The sequence below is a fragment of the Muntiacus reevesi genome, chromosome 19, assembly GCF_963930625.1.
Source record: "Muntiacus reevesi chromosome 19, mMunRee1.1, whole genome shotgun sequence".
Lineage (NCBI taxonomy): Eukaryota > Metazoa > Chordata > Mammalia > Artiodactyla > Cervidae > Muntiacus > Muntiacus reevesi.
Window position 1 is genome coordinate 8793451 of NC_089267.1, and position 13784 is coordinate 8807234.

At 39.2% G+C, this 13784-nt stretch overlaps 1 protein-coding gene across 1 annotated transcript in view; it reads right to left on the reverse strand.

Annotated features, from left to right (window-relative positions):
• Positions 1-6977, reverse strand: part of COL9A1 (collagen type IX alpha 1 chain) — an 87832-nt gene extending 80855 nt beyond the window's left edge. The window contains exons 1-4 of the mRNA XM_065911372.1: positions 6964-6977; positions 6389-6462; positions 5154-5231; positions 4888-5020 (exon numbers count right to left, since the gene is read on the reverse strand). Of these exons, the coding sequence (XP_065767444.1) occupies positions 4888-5020; positions 5154-5231; positions 6389-6462; positions 6964-6977 (299 nt within the window). The remainder of the gene's footprint in view (positions 1-4887; positions 5021-5153; positions 5232-6388; positions 6463-6963) is intronic.
• Positions 6978-13784: the final 6807 nt, after the last annotated feature.

A 13784-nucleotide genomic window follows, 5' to 3' on the forward strand; every position in this document is an offset into this window, starting at 1 on the left:
TGTAAGCCTAGAAAAATTATTAAGCAAAGGATAAATCTTAGGAAAAGTGAAGTCTCTCAGTCGTGTCCAACTCTTTGCGACCCCATGGACTGTAGCCTCCCACGCTCCTCCGTCCATGGGATTTTCCAGGCAAGAGTACTGGAGTGGGGTGCCATTTCCTTCTCCAGAGGATCCTCCCGACTCAGGGATCGAACCCGGGTCTCCCACATTGTAGGCAGACGCTCCACCATCTGAGTCACCAGGGAAGTTTAGGAAAGCTAGATGCCAATTAATTTTGTTTGACATTGCTTAAATCAGTTATGAACCAGGACCCAAAGCCTCAGATAATCTTCCTTCAGATCATACTCCAGTTTTATAGCCCTCTTCTGTGTAAAGAAGAAAAGATAAGAAATATCTAAGTGAATAGTGGTTTATTTATCACAAACTAGTATGGTGGTGGTCATGGTGATTTAGTTGCTAAGTCATGTCTGACTCTTGTGACCCCATGGACTGTAGCCTGCCAGGCTCTTTTGTCCATGGGATCTTCCAGGCAAGAATACTAGAGTGGGTTGCCAGTTCCTTCTCCAGGGGTTCTTCCCTACCAGGAGATCGAACCCAGGTCTCCTGCATTGCAGGCAGATTGTTTTCTGACTGAGCCACCTGGGAAGTGCCAACACACAAAAATATATTGTGTTGGCATATGTGCAATTCCAGTTACATTATGATATATTGTTGGGGTCAAAAATCCCTAAACCAAAAAATACCTCAGTTCCAAGAATGTTTAGCTGTAAGTGAAAATATTCAACTTACTATGATTTTCTGTCTTTAACTATAAAAATTTTATCATCTTTATTACAGCATAAGCAAACATATAACTTTTTTTCACTTCAAATATTTTTGCAAATCTTCAATAAAATGGGTCAACTAGGTCAACAAGTGAAGTTTTTCTTTTGAGTACTCTTATCATCCAAGTACTTCTTTTAGCCATTGTTTTCTAATATAACTGGCTTTTATTTATAATACTGGGTAAATTTCATTTGCAGCTTTTATTTTTAACTGATTACTGGTGATGCTTATTATTATCTTGCAAAAACTTTCAATTCTCTACATATATTTTATATTTGTCATGTGTATGGGAGGTTTAAACATGTACATTTAAAAAGATTCACTTTGGAGCTTAAGAAGAAAAAATATATACAGCAACTATTTACTATCCTATTTTCCCCAGATGGGGATGTCTAACATACATATTTTGATATTTTTTAACATAGATTATTTCCTTTGACTTAAGATTTTTCAGACTATACTTATTCCAGGGAGCCCGCTGAGAAGAAGCTAAGAGGTTCACTGATGACAGTTTAAAATACTGCCTACTGTGTGTAATTATAAAACCTTATGGAATGCTGTACACCCCATCTAACAACCTAAATTAATTTGGAACTAGGAGATACATTTTAAAGTTTTATTCAATGGTGAAATTTGGCAATTTTGCAGTTTAAATTACATATATAGTCTCCTGCGTATTCTTTTCAATAATTGACCTGAATTTAACTGGATACTTAAAAGAATTGGGGCCAGTAGTTAAAAATGGTTATTGTTGAGGTGTGAGGTTTTCCAAGAAAGAGGATATAAACCCTAACGCTTTGTCTCCTCTTACTTAAAGCATTAACTTCCTAGGCTTTTAAAAACTGTACATGTCACCTATTATTTGTTTAAAGATGTACTGGGGAAAGCTGTAGAATTTCATCAAGGAAAACAAGTCTATTTGTTTTGATTCTGGAAGTCACAGTAACTTCTTCACACGACTCCTTCGCAAAGACATTAGGAGGTTAACTGAGGGATCTCTCCCAGTTTGTGCTTCATCAAATGTCCCTGCTAAATAAGCAAAGAGATGATGTTGAAGGTAGGATATGACAAAATGTCTTCATTTACTTCTGACTTGGTCATGTAATGACAAGTTGTTTTCTTTTTTAATGGGAGGTATTGGGGTCACTAGAAAACAATTCATTTATGGACATATTGTTAAGTCAAGAGTATCCAGCTCTCTCTCTCTCCATATGTGTGAATATAATATGTGTGTATACAAATATAATCAAGATTGTCATGTTATTAATCTTTCAAACTAAGTTAATGCATTAAAAGGTAAGAGGAGAAGCATGGTAAGAAGAGAAAATTCCTTTTAGTGTTCAGATTGGTTATATATATACCTGTACTTGAATATACCCAAGACCATTTAAAACTCCTTACAAGTCTAATTCAAAGAACAGCTAGTCCCCTTGTCTTTTTTGGATACCTAAGCTTCTGTTCTTGAAAATATGCATTGCACTTCAATAAGTAAACTTGACAGCGTACATAATTTAAAAGAGGCTGAATCTATAAATGATTTATTTCATTATGCTACAATCTGCACAGAATATCTTAAAAGGAGAATCATACAGTTTGAATAAAAGATAAGAAGTCCTTGGACCATGGAACATTTATTTATGACCTTAACCCATGAAAAGCTAAAGATTGTATTTGTTGCTGCAAACAAAGACAAATGTCTGAAGCACGAGATGAGAATGTAAAACTCTTATGCCTAAAATAAAGAATTAAAAGCATCAAAAGTATGTGGTTATGAATATTGTTTAAAAATTGGAAAGACAAATAACCACAAATTACGATTCTGTCATGTTAGCTCCATGTGCTATAGTCTTCCTCCCACGAAGATCAGCCTATATTCTCCAGCACAGAAATCCCCTTAAAAGTCAAGGCAGTCCACTGCATGCATGGTTTGGGAACAATTCCAGTTTCTGCCTTTTGTGAGCAGGACTGCTTAGACTTCCCTGGTGCCTCAGATGATAAAGTGTCTGGCCCGGGTTCGATCCCTGGGTTGGGAAGGTCCCCTGGAGAAGGCAATGGCAACCCACTCCCGTACTCTTGCCTGGAAAATCCCATGGACGGAGGAGCGTGGGAGGCTACAGTCCATGGGGTCGCAAAGAGTCGGACACAACTGAGCGACTTCAGTGGGATGGTGCAGGGCAGCTCAAAGAGAAAAAGTCCTCAAGGTGAAAAGACCCCCGCAGCACCTCTGCCCTCTAGCACTCTCATTGTTACAGCAAACACCTCACCAATGCCCATGTGTGCCAGGCTCTCCTGGAGCCCTCTCAGTTTAGTGACATTTACTCTTCATGGCAACCAGTGACATTGTTACTACTATTCCTAATTCTAACCTGAGGGAACTGGGTCAAAGGCAGTTTAAGCAACTTGCCCAAGGCACTCCATCCATCTCACCCTGCCTCTCCTCCTTCCCTTTTTATATCTTTCTCCTACTCTCTTCTTCTACTTCCTTCCTCCTTCTTCCTTCATGTCTTAATAAGTTAAACAAGAGCCTTTAGTCTTTGTGGGGACAGGGAGTAAGAAAGAGAGAATATGGAACATTAGTTGTAGCCTATGAAAAATATTTGGTGACCACTTTAGGTGCTTAGAGAAAAACAACAAGAAAGACAAGCAAGAGGAAGGAAGGCTGCTTGGCCTCCACCTCGGAACTTAGAGTTAATGACAGTCCAGACAGTACCTTAAATTTAGAGAAGAAAGGTCAGCATTAAGAGTCTGGTGTCATGTTCAATTATTTTATTAAAGAAATAAAAATCAGGGTATTCAAAAGCTTATCTAAGAATACATCCAGCCCTTCTGTACATGAAAAGAAAATACATGAAAAATATCAATGGCTATTATCATGCTTTTAATCTTTCCAAATGCAACTGGTTTCCAGGGTCACTATGGGGTAGTGGTTAGAGGCACAGCCCCTGAAACAATTCTGCCTGGATTTCAGTCCTCTTAGCACCTCCTCACCCTGTGACCTTATGCAAGTAACTTAAACTTTCTGGCCTCAGTTTCCTCTTCCATGAAATATGGATAAAAATGTCCCCACCACAAAATTGTAATAAGGATGCAATTTGATGTTGATTAGTAAATCTAGAAAAAGAGCTTATACATGGACTATTATTGTTTTATAAAATATAGTATGTTCAAAACATGAATTTCTGTATGCAATCTGGCACTATATCAGAATATTCTAATTTTGCCAAAATGTTCACTATTATAAATGCTTAGCATTTCTATGATATTCTATTACTGTTCTAATTAGTCATTATTTACCTTTACATCTTAATTTCTATTGAAGTCCTAATTTTCTTGTTCATATACTAGAGAAATCTTAACCATAGTTTTTACAGTGCCCCAAAACATTCAATCATCATCATTATCACATTTAAGGTATTTAGGTGATATAAAGCTGAAAACCCTGAAGCTCATTCATAACAATGTCATGACTCAATACTTTCACATGCATTAAAACACCTCCGTTATAAATGATTTAAAGAAGAAAAAGCTTAGCTCCAGAGAAGGACATACAGGATTTTAAAAGTATTATCACTGCCATTGTTTCTCTTATCATTATTCTGGTTTTAGTCTGAATCCTGCCAGGAGCCAAGCATTGGATGTGTGGATCTATTTCAGCACCAGGATGCTTGAACAGCGCCATTGTGAGCCTTCTAACCACTGGGTGGTTTCTAGTTAAATTTATGCTTAACTCCTGGCACTTTTCACAGAGGGTCCTTTCAGGCAAAAACCAGACAAATTATAGAAAAACAGAGAGCAAAGTAATAAGAACATGTCCTGAATCAATGTATAATAGTCTCAGTGATTTCTTTTCCTGGAATGGAAAGTAAATTACACTCTGAAAACATGAAAAGCATTCACATATTTGGGCACTAAAGATAGTAGGCAAATAAATTCCTTCATCTTTAAATAAAGTCATGGTCCAAGAAATATTGAGCTGGGGAAGACTCTCTAACATTGGATAGATTTTCATTTTTTTAACTGTGTTTGAGGCAAATAACTAAATCAAGTATTTTTTTATATTACCTGGTTGGAATCCTGAAGTCTACATTATTTCCCAGCTTGTAAGCCACCTGTAAGGCAGTTGATCCAACTACCCTCTGGATAGCTCTTCTGGATGCTGCTTTATCTATCTGGAACTGAGAAATCAAGTCATATCCTACAGAAAGGGAACACAAGATAAAAGTAAAATGAGACTGTTTTCATTCCTCTCCAGAGGCTTTCCAAATAAAAGATGTATCAGGTAAATTTATAGAAAGCATGCGTGCTCAATATGATACACTGCTACTCACCTGGTAAATCATCTTGTCCAATCCTGACCTTTGGACAGAGTTCATTTTCACCATTGGAATTTGAATTAACAGGGAACCCTGCAAAAGAGATAGCATGTCATCTTACCTCAACCCCTACAGAGATCATAGGAATATACCAATAATAATAAGAGTTGAGCAACTATTTAAAATGCAATATTATACTAAACAGCTTCATTACTAGCAGTATATTTGGCTTTAACTCTACAACCCTATGATTATAATTTATTCATATTCAATCCATCCTGGGTTGAAGACACAAAGTCGCTTTAATAACTTCTGTTGGGAAAATGTTCCCTTTGGGGAAGTTTGGAATTTGTTCTTTTTGGAACCACATCTGCATGATGTTCTGAATGGCACAGTGTCAGAAGTCTATTTGGTTTGGGCTAGAATATATTGCTTTAATCACCACAAATTTTAGCAATCCTGAGAGAATCCAGAGCCAGTTCAATGGTACTTCTGAAGAGTGGAGTTCTTAAGAATCTTTGTCAAATAGAGGAAGGAGCTGAGGATTACTTAGGATTCCCTAAGCCTAGATAAATAGAGACAATGCACTTGATTTCATAAATTTCTTCTAAGAGATCAAATAAAGGTTCCAACTAGAATATTACCAGCATCTTAGAATGGGGAAGAATAGTGAGGAGAAGAAAAGAAATCATGCGAATTAAACCCTCAATCACAAGAAGTACGAAAAATCCTAGAATGAAATTTGATGCTTCTTAGCAAGTAAAAGGTTGTAGGGAGGGACTCTTTTTTCAACAACACAAAAGGCTTCTTGTAACTCTCCAAACCCAGTGCCCTTCTGAGACTCATCTGGTGACAGACACTTCCTAGATTTCAGAAAAAGCATTTTCCAGTTGCATAGCTTTGGCCTGCAGTTTCAGTACATCAAACATACTCTTTATACCTCATCTGACCTCAGATTATTGGCTTCTATCTATTCATCCATCCATCCATCCATCCATCTAACATTATCAACCACCATCTGAACCAGGTTGGTGCTGGGCCAGACACAGGTGAGGTTTCCTGCCCCGCTGTGGTCACAGCCAGGACTTTTGCACACGCGTCACTGAACTTGGGCATCAGATACACCCACAGCCAAAGAAGGATTGAAGAAGGAGGGTGTGAAGGACCCTGGCTGCCTCACTCAGCCAGACCTGCCTGGTCCTTTCAGGAAACAAGAAGTATTTTGAAATCGAGAAACTGGGACCTCTTACTTGGGCGACGCTTGACAGTCACTGATGCCCAGGTCCCCAGGAAACTGCAAACAAAGAAGAGAACTGGAATTTTCCTGCAGAGGAGAGAAGAAAATCGACTCAAACAGGAGTCCCTCCAGGTGGGGACTATGCCACTATTTTAAAAGTGGCACACTTGATGAATGCAGGCGACTGGTCTGCAGCCTAGTTTATTTTTTCCATTTTCCTTATTAAATTCAATTGAGAGAGTTAATGAATTCCGTTTCCCAACTCCTATTTTAAAATGATCATGAGACTACTGGTTTCTCCTGTCTCGCTTTCCCCATACCTACCTGTCTTGCTAGAAGCATCTACACCTCTCTCCCTGTCTCTGCGTTCTTTTATCTTCTTTTTCTGCCTCTCCGTTTTGGCGGCTGTCTCTCTTCTCTCTCTCATTTTCGCTCTTCTCTCTCGCTCATCTATCTCTCTGTCTCCCTCCTCTCCCCTGCCCGCTTTCTCTCCTCCCCTCCTACCCCTACTTGTAAAAACACAGACCCCCGGCTCTGAGCGCCCCCAGTCCAGTCTCCCCACCACTGTTTTCCATCTGAAAGTCTTACCATAAGCTCCTCATTTTCCCAACTGGCTTTCCTTTGTTGCCAACAGTCCCAGTGAAGATGGGACTGTAGGGGAGCAGGTACTCCCCCAAGACACCTTCAGGACCACCCCAGGGTTGAGTTCTGGGCCAGCTTTGGTCCCTCCTGCCCTTGTGAGGGCTAAAAGCAAAGGGAGTGGACCAGAGGCATCTGGTGATACTTTAAGCCAAAGCAGAAGGGGTGGGGAGATGCCGCCCAGTAAGGCCAGGCCTAGTCAGGGGTGTGTCCCCAAAGCTAACGAGGTTATACAGAAGGAGGGACTAGCAAGGGAATGTTTGCTGAAAAGAAAAAAAAAACCAGGATGTGGAGAAGTTCACAGGCAAGCTACTATAAGGACACAGTGGAAACTTTGAGAACTGCTATAGGAATACAGTGGAAGCTTTTAGAGGAAGGCAGGGATATGGGGATTCATGGGGGCCCTGGTACCCAATCAACCTTTTTCTGAATCTCCATCTGTTCTGACACTCTTCAGTTGTATGTCCTCCAGCGAATTGGTTAATACATCTGTAGCTCTGTTGCCTTAACTGCGAAACAAGTTGAAAATAGTTACCCCCAAACAGTTGTTTAGAGAATTAAACTGAATAGCAAGCCGAGTCTCACACCTGGCTCAGGAGAACCATCATTATTCCCATCATCGCTGTCATTGTAGTTAATATTTCACCATGTGTGCCCCTCTACTGAAAGTACTTGAAGCCTGATAACATTTAGTTTTCATGAAATTATAAGATAAGACTAAAATTATTCCCATTTTAGAGGTGAGACAACTGAGGCACAGAATATGAAGTAACTTGTAACTTCAAAGTTGCATAACTAATTTACTCAACACTTGTGAGCTCTCTGCACTTGATGGCTGGAGATTCTGATAAAATCTCAAGCCCCGGGTCTTATTTCTTCCTAAACTTTATAGTTACAGTATGAGTTGAGCAGAAGATCCTTGGAAATCAGTGACATCTTATGCTTTAAAAACAAGTTGAGTGCAAGTTACGAGAACACAAATCTGGAGAGAGAGATTTACATCAGTCCCGTGTCAGACATACCCACCTTCTCCCAGAAGCTGAGCAGGTCAAGAGTGAGTCCCCACCCCACCCACTTAGGACGGTCCAGCCCAGACTCAAGGACTTTCAGGGACAGGGGATCCAAAAATCCTAATGAGTCACGGTAGCTAGCATGAAGGAGTTTTGCTTCCTCGACATTTCTTTAATTTTTATATTAACTAAAATTTTTCTTTCTCTGCAAAATAAGCAGTGTTTCTTCTTATGGTTTGTTTGCTCCCCTTGCCCCATCCCCACCCACCCCCCAAAAAAATTCCCTTCCTCTTCTGCCTCCTTCAGCTCACTGAAGGGTTTGGCTGAGGAGATGGGAGCTAGGCAAACTCCACCACCCATTTGCTTTCCATTGCTTTTCTCCCCACAGCACTGGGACATCTGTTTCCTCATGTTATTTGGAGCTTCCCATGCATCCCTGTCCTTCTCATTCCATCTATCCAAGATGATTTCCTTGGGCAGTCAATTTGGCTGAGTCACAGAATTATAGACAGTCCTGCCTTAGCTTACTCTTAAAAGTCAACCAGGGCTTACCTTATATAAATAGAACAGTTTACTAGCCCAAAGAACTGACTCTAGATAAACCTCACTTAGTATTTAGAAACTTCAGCAGTGACTCACTCTTAAGTAAGAGTGTGTTCAGACTGAGGACAGAAAATCTCCCCTGCATAAGCTGGAGCCCTTGACCTAGAAGAGCCCACACTTCTGTGAGTAAATAAAGAGTGACATCAAGATGTGATCCAGTAAGTGCTATTCCACAAATATGACAAACTGGGTCAAAATTATAAAAGTGGGGGTTGCATTATCACAGCCATTCTTAGAACAATGTAAAAAGCCTTTGAACGAGCCAAATGAAATGATGAAATTCTGCACTGGTTTCTAGTTATAAAAGGAATCTTCTATTGCACAGCATCTCAGGAAGCACAGAAATCCTCATCTCTGTTACCTTCTGACTTCTGCTTCCAAAGGGCCATATGGGTCCCAATTCTCCTGTTAGTAACCTAATTATGCTCTGTGTAATTAAGGGGGCCTATGCTTCCTGTACAAAATAAGTGTTAGATCTCCTTTATGTGGCAAAAACCAACACAGACCAGGTTGTAATATCAGCTTTTATCTGCTGCCAATAAACTTTAAAATTGCTTTAATAAAATTCAGAGAAAATGATGATTAAAAAAGAAAAGAATTGACTCTCCACTGATAGGACATCAAAGGAGACATCTTGACATCCCAAAATCACACAGAGTAAAGCCAGCCCTAGATCCATAGGGAAAAGGGCTTTCTCCAAAGGCATACTCTCCACTGAAGTTATCTATTTGCTAAACAAGGCCTCTAATATATTACTCCAGGAAAGAACTGGCAGATTTCCCCATGGAATTATGTTTTTTGAGAAATTCTTTTGTTAAGTGTTTTAGAAATCTCACCTCTGCTTTTGCTCCTGCCTCATCCCACTTTGAAGAATCTTCTATAGCTAGGATCTGAAGGCAAAGTTTTAATAAAAAGATAAAAGGATAGAGAAGAAAATGGGTTTGCTTATAAGTGGTTTGGTGTATTTCCAGCTTGGCAGTTTTATTTAAGATGGTGAAGAGCAAGCAACTACTCTAAAAAAAAAAACTAAATCCAGAGAAAAAATATATTTTTAAAAAATATATAAATATAAAATATTTTTTAAGCAAGATAAAAAGATATTTTTATCTAACATGCATATTTAAGGACACTTTTTCCCTCCTTCTCCCACCCCATTTTCTATTAGTCATATTTTCTAATATGACATTAACCACTATCATTGTGGCTTAGACTGTAAAGAGTCTGCCTACAATTCCAGAGACCCAGGATCCATCCCTGGGTCGGTAAAATCCCCTGGAGAAGGAAAAGGCAACCCAGCCCAGTATTTTTGCCTGGAGAATCCCATGGACAGAGAGGAGCCTGGCGGGCTACAGTCCATGAGATCACAGAGTTAGACACGACTGAATGACTCATATGACATTAGGGTCTAAAAGGGAGCAGTACAAACCCTACACTATTCCCATCTGGTCATGCTGCACCCTAAAATCATAGGTACACAAGTTTTTTCATCATTAACTCTATTGCCTCACTATACCTAACAGTTCTAATCCTGGAAATGAAATCTGGTTGTTTATGTCAGGCTGCAAATGCACCAAGACAGCTTGATGTTTTAAATGATCCATTTTATAAACAGAAGTATTTGATACGGGCTAATTGTACTTTAACCTGTCTTCAGTTCAGTTCAGTTCAGTCGCTCAGTCATGTCCAACTCTTTGCAACCCCATGAATCTCAGCACGCCAGGCCTCCCTGTCCATCACAAACTCCCAGAGTTTACTCAAACTCATGCCCATCGAGTCGGAGATGCCATCCAGCCATCTCATCCTCTGTTGTCCCCTTCTCCTCCTGCCCCCAATCCTCCCTGTATCAGGGTCTTTTCCAATGAGTCAACTCTTCGCATGAGGTGGCCAAAGTATTGGAGTTTCAACTTCAGCATCAGTCCTTCCAATGAACACCCAGGACTTATCTCCTTCAGGATGGACTGGTTGGATCTCCTTGCAGTCCAAGAGACTCTCAGGAGTCTTCTCCAACAGCGCAGTTCAAAAGCATCAATTTTTCAGCGCTCAGCTTTCTTCACAGTCCAACTCTCACATCCATACATGACCACTGGAAAAACCATAGCCTTGACCAGACGGATCTTTGTTGGCAAAGTAATGTCTCTGCTTTTTAATATGCTCTCTAGGTTGGTCATAACTTTCCTTCCAAGGAGTAAGCATCTTTTAATTTCATGGCTGCAGTCACCATCTGCTGTGATTTTGGAGCCCCCCAAAATAAAGTCTGACACGGTTTCCACTGTCTCCCCATCTATTTCCCATGAAGTGATGGAACCAGATGCCATGATCTTAGTTTTCTGAATGTTGAGCTTTAAGCCAACTTTTCCACTCTCCTCTCTCACTTTCATCAAAAGGCCATAAGGGTGGTGTCATCCGCATATCTGAGGTTATTGATATTTCTCCCGGCAATCTTAATTCCAGTTTGTGCCTCTTCCAACCCAGCATTTCTCATGATGTACTCTGCATATAAGTTAAATAAGCAGGGTGACAATATACAGCCTTGATTAACCCCCCTCAAAACACTGTGCTCTACATAACATATATACACGCTGGTATTTTCCTTTCTATCAAGCCAGAATTCCATTTACTTACAGTTTAAATTGGGGAACATCATCACAAATAATCAGTTTCCTTGATCATCTACTTTCTTTCATTTGTTCACTCATTCATTTGACAAGCACTTCTTGAATCAAGAAGTGTGCCCCAAATGTATGTCACTGCTACCGAGTGTCAGGAGTTGAAGAAAGAAAAAGTACAAATAAATACAACCTTGCCCTGAGGAAGATCATGGCTCAGTAGGGAATCAAATGTAAGAACGACTGCAAAATAACCAGTGAAAGAGGCTCGCCATTACTGAAAACAAGTATGAACTCTGTCCAGGAGCACTGAGAAATTTTTCAGTTTAAAAAAAGCAACACACAATTGACCTTTCACCCACTTTGCTGACCGTCCAACCCTCTATCTCCTTGGTAACTACCAGTTTGTTCTCTGCATTTATGATTTTTTTATTTGTTTATTTGAGGTTTTTTTTCAGATTCCATATATGAGTGATATCATATAGTGTTTGTCTTTCTTCTTCTTTGTTTCACTTAGAATAGTACTTCCCAGGTCCATCCATGTTGCCACAAATACCAAGATTTCACTCTTTTTATAGCAAAGTATGCAATATTCCATTGTATATATGTATCACACCTTCTTTATCCATTCATCCAGTGATAGATGTGTATTATTCTCATATCTTGACTATTGTAAATAGTACTGCAACAAACATGGGGGTAAGTATATATTTTTAGTTAGTGGCTGCAACAAATTTATAGTCCCATCATCAGTTTAAAAGGGGTCCTTTTTTTCCCACATCCTTGCCAACACTTGTTATTTCTTATCTTTTTGAGAATAGCCTTTCTAGTAGGTGTGAGGTGATATTTCATTGTGGTTTTGATATGCATCTCCCTAATAATTAGTGATGTTGAATATCTTTTCATGTATCTGTTTCCCATCTGCATGACTTCTTTGAAAAATGTCTATTCAGATCCTCTGCCTATTTTTTAACCAGGTTGTCTGTTTATTTTATTGAGTTGTACGAGTTCTTTATATATTTTGAATGAATATTTTAAGCCCTTACCAGATATTTTATTTGTAAATACCCTCTCCCATTCAGTAGGTTACCTTTTCATTTGATGATGGATTCCTTCACTGTGCAGAAGCTTTTTTGTTTGATACAGTCCCGTATGTTTACTTTTGCTTTTGTGTCTCTTGCCTTTGGAGTCAGAGTCACAAAAGCATTGCTAAGAATGATGTCAAGGAGCTTTACTGCATATGTCTTCTCCTAGGATTTTGTGATATCAGGTCTTATATTCAACTCTTTAACCCATTTTAAGGTAATTTTTGTGTGTGGTGTAAGATAGGTGTCTAGCCTCATTCTGTGCATATGGTTGTACAGTTTCATAACACCCTTTATTGAAGAGACTCTCCTTTCTCCTTAGATCCCCTTTCATAAATTAATTGTCCATATGTGTTTACATCAGTTCAGTTCAGTTCTGTCGCTCAGTCATATCCGACTCTTTGCGACCCCATTGATTGCAACAGGCCAGGCCTCCCTGTCCATCACCTACTCCATCGAGCCAGTGATGCCATCCAACCATTTCATCCTCTGTCGTCCCCTTCTCCTCCCACCTTCAATCTTTCCCAGCATCAGGGTCTTTTTCAAGGAGTCAGTTCTTCACATCAGGTGGCCAAAGTATTGGAGCTTCAGTGTCAGCATCAGTCCTTCCAATGAATATTCAGGACTGATTTCCTTTAGGATGAACTGGTTGTATCTCCTTGCAATCCAAGGGACTCTCAAGAGTCTTCTCCAACACCACAGTTCAAAAGCATCAATTCTTCAGCATCTAGAATATTGGCCTGCAATTTTCTTTTCTGTGTTGCCCTTGTCTGGTTTTGGTATCAAGGTAATGCTGACTTCATAAAATGAATTTGGAAGCATTCTCTACTCTTCAATTCTTTGGAAGAATTTTAGACATATAGGTATTAAGTCTTCTTTGAATGTTTGGTAGAATTCATCAGTGAAGAGATCTGGTCCTAGACTTTTGTTTACTGGAAGATTTTTGATCATTGATTTCTATGTCATTACTAAGAACCTGTTTATTCCAGTTTCTTTTTGTTCATGATGAAGTTTTGGCAGATTGTACATCTCTAGGAATTTATCCTTTTCTTCCAAGTTGTTCAGTTTGTTGGCTTATAATTGTTTATACTAGTCTCTTGTGGTCCTTTGTATATCCATGGTATCAGTTATAACTTCTCTTTCATTTCTAATTTTATTTGAATAGTCACTCTTTTTTTATTGGTTTGTCTAGCTAAAGGCTCGCCAATTTTGTTTATCATCTCAAAGAATCAACTTTTATTAATAGTTTTATTGATCTTTTCTGATGTCTTGTTAGTCTCTATTTCATTTGCTTCTACTGTGGTCTTTATTATTTCTTTCCTTCTACTAACTTCAGGCTTCATCTGTTCTTCCAGGCCTTTTATTAATAGATATAAAGTTAGATTGTTTACTTGAGGTCTTTTCTTGTCTTCTGAGATAGGCCTATATTACTATGAACTTCCCTCTTAGAACCTCTTTTGCTGTAT